The 10,762-nt window shown below is 38.1% G+C and overlaps 1 protein-coding gene across 1 annotated transcript; it reads right to left on the bottom strand.

Annotated features, from left to right (window-relative positions):
• Positions 1 to 1,052: 1,052 nt before the first annotated feature.
• Positions 1,053 to 8,541, bottom strand: LOC121962377 (Y-box-binding protein 2-A-like). The gene is given in 11 exon segments (XM_042512638.1): positions 1,053 to 2,469; positions 4,581 to 4,650; positions 4,743 to 4,874; positions 5,507 to 5,711; positions 5,816 to 5,901; positions 6,146 to 6,388; positions 7,032 to 7,121; positions 7,197 to 7,230; positions 7,309 to 7,372; positions 8,333 to 8,432; positions 8,434 to 8,541. Coding segments are annotated over 10 exon segments (1,101 nt in total). The 3' UTR covers positions 1,053 to 2,469; positions 4,581 to 4,611.
• Positions 8,542 to 10,762: the final 2,221 nt, after the last annotated feature.

Below are 10,762 nucleotides of genomic sequence, written 5' to 3'. Positions count from 1 at the left end.
ATTGTATTGAGTCTGGTGTGAAGCAGGATTTAAAACCTTCAACCCCCTCACATTATATGGTAACATGGCTGGGAAACAACTTTTTTGATATGAAACAAATACTTTTTGTACTAGATGGGGCCCCCAAATTTTTTTCATAGGGATGACTAATCTGAAAATCTCAGGCTTGCACACCAAACAAAAAAAGCATGCAACTGAATTTCAGGAGTTTGATTATATACTGTTGAAGTGTAAAGGCTAGATGGAAACTTTATCAATATGTTAAGTAGTTGCATACTGGTCTACTCTGGTTTCTTATTTTACAGCTTATGTTATTAATTATTTGATGTGGATGAAGAAATACCACTACAGTTCACATTTTGGGTTCCACAACAATCCTGTTTCATTGTGTTATGCATTGATTTTGTTGACGCTGTTCACTAGCATTTAAACCTGTGGGACCTGAAAATTGGTTTGATTTCTTTTGAAAACATGAGAGAAAGACAATGACCAAATTGGCAAGAAATGTCCTGCAAATTGCAAATTGCAAAAAAAAAAAAAAAAAAATTAGTCACAAGTGACAAGAAATTGACTTGAAAATTATTTGCAGAGAGATTACATTTTATTCAAAAGAAATGCCAACATCTATATTCATAGTTCTTAGAATTATATCTAAAATCATGCTAAAATAAATGGGTTTTAATTATTATTTTTTTAATTACATAAGGTAATGTTCTTGTTTTCTTTTTCTTTGTAATTGTCTTTTTGTTTTTATTATTTTCAGCCAGTTTTACACATTTAATGCTATTTGTTTGGGCCATTTCTTGTTAAAATGATCATTACCTTCTTTCCATATTTTTGAAAGAAATCAAGACAATTTCAGGTTTCAAATGGTTAATTTAAGGAGAAAATAGACTGTAAGGAACAAAACATTTACCGGGAACAAGGCTTGTCAAGTTTAGGGGAGACTTGTGGGTGCCCATAGAGACCATATTCATCCAAATATCTTGAGGTGAAAGTTCAAGGGACCCCAATGAAAATTAATTTATATTTAAAGTTGTTGGGGTTTTTTCCCCCTCAACATTTGGGATGTTTAATTTCATTTTGGTACCAGTGTCAAAACTCTGGCAATGGCTCATTGTATAAACATCTTTAAACAACGCCCAGCCCCAAAATCAATGTGCCAACTGACCATGGTGTAATTTACCCAGACAGCCCCAAAGTCGTCATTGCCAAACAGGTCTTTCAATCTTGTAGCGTGTTCCCAGCTTAAGCTAAGGCTACATGCCATCACAACCTGTATTTCTGATCATGAGAAACTCATTGCACAAGCTTCAGAAATGCTACTTTAAAAAGAAACAAAATATTTTAGTACTTCATGTGTACATATAGTGTCATTTGGTTGTTGATATTAAGGTATGAGGGTCTAAAAGTTGCAATTCTTTATGCACTCCAGTTTGGTTCTGTAAAGAGAAGCCTGATATACTAGACTAGAACAAGACGTGCAATCAAAGGGGCTGCCTTTAAAGAGATCTATATATATATTTTTTAATCACACAAGCGTCACGTTTGTGTATTTCTCCTCTGTCATGTGTGCCGTTTGCTGTATATTCTTTAATGGTGTGTATCGCTACCTTCTGAAGATTTGTATCGAGGTTGTTCAGAGGGGACCCGTAATTTGTATAGAGTGAATTATGATGCTGTGGTCATGTTTTGACTAAAGGATGCCAAGTACTGTAAATAATGTTGCTGAAACACCTGTGAAGGGATCTGTAACTAGTACTTTAAAATTGGGTTTAGTATTAATTCAATTTCTACAACAAACAGACAAAAAAAATAAAGACTGTATCCTGAGATTTGCAAACATGATTTATTAATTAGCATTTTAACTACTGACATTGCACATAATCCCCTCCTAAGAAAAGCACACGCAAATAAGTAAAACAAAAAAAAAAAAAAATCTTTTCATCAATCTATCCTCAATTGAGGAGATGAAGGGAGTTGTAGATTATAAGAATCGACTGAGGTGGTAACAGAACTAAACTGACTCCCATAATGCACCACCAACCTCACACACCTGCTTGGTTTTCCCCTCTTCAACCAAATTTTAAGAAAAAGTGAAATAAAAATCAAGGCCAGTTCCTCTAAACTATGTGATGTTTCCCATCTAGGCAATTAAAGAAAATAGTTTTTAAGGGGGGTTGGAATAACTGGGCTACCAAGCAGACTGTCCATTCATTCCCATTTTCTTCTTAAAGATGTACTTTCAATTTCTAAATATGCACAAACCACCCACATGCATCCCCTTCTTCTCTACCTCACCCTCTCCAAAACGTCAGTGTCTAGACAGGACAACACAAGACAAGATGAGAGGGGAGGGGGGGCCTGAGGGATGACAGCGAGACGGGTGGGTTGGAGGATGGGGGGAGTGCAGGGAGGGGAGAGCAGTGCATGTGTTCTGAAATAGATCCAGTCCTCCAACCCTAGGACCTACGAAAACAAACAAAAAAAGACAGATAAAAGAAACGCAAGGGGAGACACAGGGATTTAGAGCGAAAGACAGAACAGGAACAAAAGACACTGATACACAAAAAGACACCTCTGACCCTGAAACAAGGATTGTATTAATCCGAAATCACGTTTCACAGTTAGTCAGTTTCCTTGCATTTACTGGCTGAAACCTGAGCAAACTGACTCGATATCTTTCGAAAACATTGGAAGAACACGAAGAGCAATGAAAAAATGAAATGACAGAAAAATTAGAAATACACTAGTAAAAAGTAGAAAATTACCTGAAAATTAGTTTAAAAAAAAAAAACCAAAAAAAAAAACAAAACTTCTGTAGCATAATTTTAAATATGTAATTATAATAAATATAACGTTTTTCTCTGACTTGTTAGGGTTCCCCCCACCAACATTTAGGGTGTTAATTTTCAGTTTCGGTACCAATGTCAAAACTCTGGCAATGGGTCATTGTATAAACATTTTTAAACAACGCCCAGCCCCAAAATCTATGTGCCAACTGACCATGGTGTAATTTACCCAGACAGCCCCAAAGTCGTCATTGCCAAACAGGTCTTTCAATCTTGTAGCGTGTTCCCAGCTTAAGCTAAGGCTACATGCCATCACAACCTGTATTTCTGATCATGAGAAACTCATTGCACAAGCTTCAGAAATGCTACTTTAAAAAGAAACAAAATATTTTAGTACTTCATGTGTACATATAGTGTCATTTGGTTGTTGATATTAAGGTATGAGGGTCTAAAAGTTGCAATTCTTTATGCACTCCAGTTTGGTTCTGTAAAGAGAAGCCTGATATACTAGACTAGAACAAGACGTGCAATCAAAGGGGCTGCCTTTAAAGAGATCTTATATATATATTTTTTAATCACACAAGCGTCACGTTTGTGTATTTCTCTTCTGTCATGTGTGCCGTTTGCTGTATATTCTTTAATGGTGTGTATCGCTACCTTCTGAAGATTTGTGTCGAGGTTGTTCAGAGGGGACCCGTAATTTGTATAGAGTGAATTATGATGCTGTGGTCATGTTTTGACTAAAGGATGCCAAGTACTGTAAATAATGTTGCTGAAAACACCTGTGAAGGGATCTGTAACTGTACTTTAAAATTGGGTTTAGTATTAATTCAATTTCTACCACAAACAGACAGAAAAAATAAAGACTGTATCCTGAGAAAACGTCTGTAGCATAATTTAAATATGTAATTATAATAAATATAACGTTTTTCTCTGACTTTTTTTCCTCCCTCGATTTTTTCTTACCTTTAAAAAAAACAAAAAAAACAAAAACAAGACTTCTAACCAAGTTGTTCTTTTCGTTTTTCCCTCGATATTTTTGAAAGATATCAAACCAGTCTGTTCAAGGTTCAAAGGTTTAAATACTTGTGAAAGGCGTCTGAAGCGGCACAAGAAAAGTGATGCTGTTCCAGGTTTTAAAGGGTTAAAACAACAGACTCCTAACGTCAGCAGACGAGTCCTTACAGACGCCTCGTAAAAATCTTGCCATCACTCCACCTGAAAGAACACTTCACCACCCCGGACGACAACCTGTGTATAAATCACTCAACCTGTTATGTTGCATTCATGAGAAGAAAATGTTTCCTCGCATGCCGCCATTGAACGCAGAATTCAAAAACGCAAAAAAAAAAAAAAAAAAAATCTTTATGAATTGAAGTGAAAGGGGTCCATGTTTAACAACAAAACTATATCAAAACTTCTATTTACAAACTATACAAAATCCAGTGTCATTTAACCAGCTGTATGCTTCCCATGCAGACAGCTCTTGCCAACGGGGAATGGAAATGAAAACTAAACGTATCCATGCTTTCCTTAAAGCCGGACGCTGTTTTTGATTCTTTGTTCACTGTGAAGGCGTGCGGAAAAACAAAGGTTTCTTTACGAGTAACTGATATACAAATGGACAGTTTGGGGGGGTGAAGCATTCCTCTAAATTCATCAACAGGAAAGGTCACCAAACAGGCGCTAATGTCCATCATCTCGCCCTCTGTGAAAGATAGCCAATGTGGCGCAAGAAGTGCAATTCTACACCCTCATGTCTCCCACCCTGCCTGACCCGTCTCTTACCAAGGGTCATGAGACTGTCCCCTCACGAGCGTCACTCTGTTGGTGCTGGGACTGTTGTGGCAGCTTCCTGCTGTGGGGAAGGAGACAGTTGACATATTTGTGTCACCACAACATACGGATAAGGGAACGGGTAAAAATAACGGCAGTTTTATAGCACCTCACCTCGGGCGATTTTGACGTTTTAGGAGTTTTGGAGGATGCCTTTGGTGATTTAGAGGCGGATTTGCTAAGGTCAGCTGGTTTTGAGGTCTGAGGGGGGGTACCGGGCTCTGACGCAGACTTCTCTGTATCGTTCTGCAAAGTGTGCATGTGTAAAAATTGTGTTAAGCATGCAAACCCTGACAATAAATATAACGTAAAAAACTTTACATCTAACATACACAGGTGAAACAGTTTCTTAAAAAGGATAAATTGTGTATTTTTGGGTTTGGTGCGAGTTCCGGTTTGCTTGGCAGATGCATTTCAGTGTGAGTATGTTTTGGACTTTTTGACCAGTGAATCTGAATTGTTGACTACTGGGAACACTGCTGCATTGACACTTATTTGGGGAAAAAGCAAAGGGGACGACATATAAATAAAGGTTTCTACAAGCTGAACTAAACATGGTGATTGCCATTTCAGAGCTGCCTCTACTTAAACAAATAGGATCTTACTCTTTTACTAAAAGAAAAAAAAGGTTTGTAGAGATCCTTTCCATGATACTGCCTGACATTTATAACAATAGGAGCCTGTAAGTGGCAAAAACAAGAAAATGAGGTGCACCATCACCCAGTTTTGCACAGTGCTACACTGCCGACTACATTCCTGCAGAGTGCTTACTGTTGCATTTAGATATTCGGCAAATCTTTCATTGTATCTTGGAAATGCCCCAAGTAGCCCCTCTGTCACTCAGAGCACTTGATGCATAAAAGGATAATCACACTCACTTTCGAGGTAGAGGACTCAGAGTTCCTTTGCCTGCGTCGTCTAGACTGGCGCCGTTGTTTCTGGCCCTCAGCTGCTTCCCCATTGGTCTGGGGGCCCTCAGAGGCCTCTTGCTGCTTCACCTCGCCTTGCACCTGGCTCTCCTCTGGAGCCTCCTGCTCGGTGCCTGCAGCGGCTTCATCAGGAGGTGGCCGAGGTCGGAACGGTCTGTGAATCCCAGGATAGAGGAAATATTAAATCAGCTCTGCAGACCTGTAGTCCAGAAGCAAAAAAAAAACGACCACAAATTACAAGCAATGCCATCATGTCACCTGCGGTATGGGCGCCAGAATCTTCGCTGCGGTCGCTGTGTTTGTCCGCCCTCTGCCACTCCGTTCTTCTGCTCTTCAGCCTCACCCTGACGGATCGGGCAGACAAAACTTCAGACTAGTTTAAAACAATTTTACACTCCATCCAGTTATTTAAGGGATTCTTCAAATATTCCAAACTTGTCAAAGCTTCAGAAAGGTCTCAAAGTTTAAATCTCACAAATTACCGCTATTCTGTTGATGTTTACAGCAAAACCTGCTTTACACTCATTTAACTCTGGGTTGAAGTAAAAAAGCTCTACATGTTTTCCCTTGTACTATCCTTCTGCTTACGTCTTGTGCCTCCTGCCGCGGTCTGCGGGGTCTCCGGCGGCGCTGCTGAGGACGCCCTCCTCCGTTCTCTCCTGATCCCTCGCCCTCAACAGCAGAGGACTGGCCATCACCCGGTTTGCCCTCATCACCAGACCTCGGGCTGCGGGGGAAGAACCGTCGGCGGAAGCGGCGTTTGTTGGGTGCGTAGCGGCTGCCTTTGACTGGAACGCCACCCGGACCAGTTACATTGGCTGCTTCTGAGCCCTGTGAGACATTGGGGTGGGTGATATGGCTTTAAAATAGCATCACAATAGTTCAGGGAATTTTGTGATAAAAAAAATAAAATAAAATTGTTAATTATGTTATATTACATGGAAGATTATCAACGGAAGACTGTAAAACAATTTCATTACACATAACAAAATTCCATGACTTTTCAAAAACTTAATGATTTCACTAATTATATGACTTTTCCAGGCCTTGAAAATGTGACTGTGAAAATCTATTACTTTTCCAGGTTTTCCATGACCGTGGGATCCTGTGTAAATCTCATTATCTGCCCAAAATAGTTTAAGACATGCTAAGTGGAAAAGGAGGTCACACTAGATACTTGCAATTTTAGCCTGTTGAAGTTGTTTTATTCTGAAATATTTACCTTTTTCATGCTGTATACATATTTCCTGTATGTTCTGGCTGTATTTTAGTGAATGGACTACTAATAAATAAATGTTTGATCATTATAACCTTGCTAAAATACAGTTTAAGGTGGCCGAAGACTTTAGCACAGTTCTGTATCCTGGTATTATCATGAATATGATAATGGGACACCCAAAGAAATGGGGATTGTATAATCAGCAGAGTGAAACTGTGGTGTTAACACAGTAGAAATGGTTTCCCTGATTCTCACCTTGGTGGCTTCAATCACATCAAACTCTACGACCTCTCCATCTCCAACACTGCGGAGGAATTTCCTAGGATTGTTCTTCTTGATAGCAGTCTGAAAAGACAGATTTAAGATTAAAAAAATTGTTCCACACCAACACATAAAAAAACCCAAAAACATTTGCCTTACCTGATGAACAAACACATCTTCTTTGGTATCATTCCTATGAGAAATTAAACCCAATTTAGCAAACTTGGCTCATGGTGTAAATAATGCAAAATAATGTTAAAGGAAACAGTACCTGTTAATGAAGCCATATCCGTTACGCACATTGAACCACTTCACTGTGCCTTGAACCAAAGTGGCTACAACAACACATGATTAAATTAGACATTTCACATAAGATGCATTGTTATACAGCCTTTCAAAGAACATACTCTTATCTCGCTTGCATCAATTGCGGCCTTGCTTACAAGAAAATGGGAGCTCTGCATGTCAATCATTAACAGTAAGACTTTGAAACCAGGCCTGTACTGGGTCACGAGGAGGAGGAGGAGGAGGAGGAAGAGGAGGAGGGGGCTGCTAATCAACTAGGCTACAAAGATTGTCAGAAAAACAAAATACACAAACCCCATCACCCCAACCCGGACGTGCAGTGAGCGCTTCACCCTAAAAGTCAGCTCAACGCTTTTAATTGGGACGTCAGCTTTTTGGTGAAACCATTTGCACCTGTGAGAGGGCGCGCGCACGTCCGGGTTGGAGCGCGCGGCAGCTGATAAAGAGGAAATTTAGGTCATGTGTCCACACTGTTAACACACACTTAAAAAACAAATAACAGGACTTATTCCCCCCTTTTTTAGTGCATACAACACGAGTGAAGCCGCTATATAAATGTGCGCAAATGTAAGGAGAAACGCCCCCCCACCCACTTCTACTAACTGACTTTTAAATTGGGTTCATTTTAAATTAAATTAGTTTTTTTTCCTGCCAGTAAAAGCACGTAAGTTAATATTTAGTTTCACAGCGAACGTTTAATTTGAATAAATGGCTTCTTCCCATAAAACCAACGTCTAAAACTCAAGACACGTGTTGCTCCAAAAAACTTTTTTTTTGTCGTTTTAGCTTAAATTAAAACCATAATTGGCACAAAAAATAAAAATTAAAAAAAGTCAGACGAAAAAAAACTAGTTGAACAACAATGCAAGTACATTTTATGCTGCATCAACATGTCTCACTCATCCATAAAAATAAAAAAAAGTTAAAGTTGGCAGTTTCAAAGATTCCTGACTAACTTAAACACACATGGTTGTCCTAAATCCTCTCACCTATGACCTTCCTCTCCGGCTGTGGTTTGTCTTCCACAGGTGCCGATGGTGGAGCGCTCTGCGCCTCGGCGTCTGTCATGCTCGCTGTCGGATTACTACACTTTCACTCCGGCGGAGTCCCCTCCCTCCTGCTCTTCCCGAAACTTTTCTTCTTCTTCTTCTTCTTCTTCTTTGAGCTTTCCCGGCAGTTGGCATCCGTGACGTCGCATTACTGCCTCCCTCTGGATAAAAGCTTCCTCCCTTTATTAGCAACACCATAACATAATAATCTGTTACTGTCTTTTCATCAATATGTTTTTATGGTCTGCCTTATTTAATGATTTACAGAGGGGGGAAAAAAACATGGAAAATTTGTGATAAATAATGTATCAATACATACAACTTTTTGGAAAATTCCATGTGTGTAAGAAAAAAAGTCAAAAACCAAACCCACTTTCCTGCTCTTTATTAATACATTTCAACAAAACAGAATCTATACACAACAAAAAAGTTACAAAGACCTTACAATATTTTAATGGTCATGCTATAATGTTGTTCATATACGACAAACTCTGGCATTCTAAAATATTCATATAAGTTGTATTTATTTTGATTGTTTTTTAGTGTTTGTCTTGTTATTTTGTTGTGTAGGCCCATCTGTTTGTATCTCTGTGGCCTGTTGTGCACAATAAAGAAAGTGGGAGGGAAAAGTCTTTTTTTTAAAGTACGATCTTAATTTTAAAAGTATTTAGTAATGACATCTGTCAGATAATTGCAGTGCGATGTATAATATTTTCCCCAGAGATGTAGCATAAAATACTCAAGTAAAGTTTTTAGACAGCTGAAGCACCAGCCTTACTGGTTTCAAGCTTTTCTTAATAACTGCAGGTTGTGATACACTATAAAGGCCTATCATACAGGAACATTAAAGAAGGATCTACCTGAAACAATTGTGTTTGTTTGTGTGCATATGAGAAATTTCATGTTCATATTTCTGCCATAATCAAATACTTAAGCTATATCACCATGTAAAGTACATGACGGAAAAATAAATGAACATTTTGAAGGAAACTTATAATACATCAGTTTAGTTGGTTATTAGATTTTTTTTAGGGCTAAAATTAAAAAATGACCCCCCAAAAATCTATATTATTATTTTAGTACTTTCTTAAGGTGTTTTTTTATTGTTGTTTTTAACTTTTTTTTATTTAATTCCAGATAATTGTCTTGCAACCATTTTTATTTCTTGCTACTTTTTGGGTCATCTCTTATTAAGTTGCCCATTGCGATCCATTCTTCCCATGTTTTTTAAAAAATAAATCAAGCCAATTTCCTCAGGTTTTAAAAGGTTAAACGGTGGAACGGATTCATCGGGCTATTGTCTTGGTCAGTAGGGGGAGGGAAAGACTTGCTCCAATGTGAGGCATTTAGTGTGATGATGATGATGATGGTGGATGGCGATAGCTTTCATGTTGGTATTTTATATGATGAACAAACCTGTTATTGAAAAAAAAATGTACCTGTTATTTACAAAGTAATACATTTGTTTTATTACTGTGTTACATTGCAGAGTAATTAGAAACTATACTGATTAGAAATTCCTTTGCCTCTGTTCAGTTTGTAAAGGCTGTTTTTATGCACAAGGACTTTATAAACTTTATTAACTTATAGGATTAAAAAAAAGCAATAACTGAATTTTCATTTTGGGTTTATATGCCTTTAAGTATAGCCCTCAGTACATAGGTCACAGGACTCCAGTTTCACAGTACTAAATTTAACCCAGCAGGTCTGAGAACTGCCAAGTTCAACGAAACCATTTGCTGTGCACAGAAGCCACGAGTCTCTGCATAGAAAAAAAGACTCTAATTAGAAGTGTAATTATTATTAGCAGAGGGAGTTATTATCAGCAGAGGAGCTGGCAGTGTGACAGCACTGTGGACATTTTTTAAAGATGCAGGGTAAATCATTTTTAAAAAATAGATACCTGGATTCTGTTTATTAAATGCCAGTGAGTGGAATGTCATTTAAACACACTCTTATATATACTTTGTATTTTTAGAACACTGTAAATGGAAGAGAAATGTTTTACTTTAAAATGCAAGTAGAGACACTTGAGTCTGTAGAAATCTGGAATATGGTAACAAAGCTTTTTATATATTTTTTTTAATTTGGAAACAAACTAACATAAATATGTTTTTGTCATTAGGCAATAGAAACGTGTAAAAAATAGATGTCAAATGTGTGCATATATTTATGGTTGCATTTACAGTAAGAGCTCCATGTGAACTGATTGAATAAGGAGAAGCCGAGTGGTCCATGCTGCACTAGAATGAAAAGCCACGCATGCGCAGAACATGCCAAATTGCCGAGGTTTATTCGGATGAGAGCAGCATCAAGCCACTTTAAATGAGCTAAAGGAAGACCGGAAAAGTTTCAATTTCACCTTCAATG

This window comes from Plectropomus leopardus, chromosome 23 (assembly GCF_008729295.1).
Source record: "Plectropomus leopardus isolate mb chromosome 23, YSFRI_Pleo_2.0, whole genome shotgun sequence".
Taxonomy (NCBI): Eukaryota; Metazoa; Chordata; class Actinopteri; order Perciformes; family Serranidae; genus Plectropomus; species Plectropomus leopardus.
The sequence above is the reverse complement of the archived record's forward strand: the minus strand, read 5'-3'. Positions and strand labels throughout refer to the sequence as shown.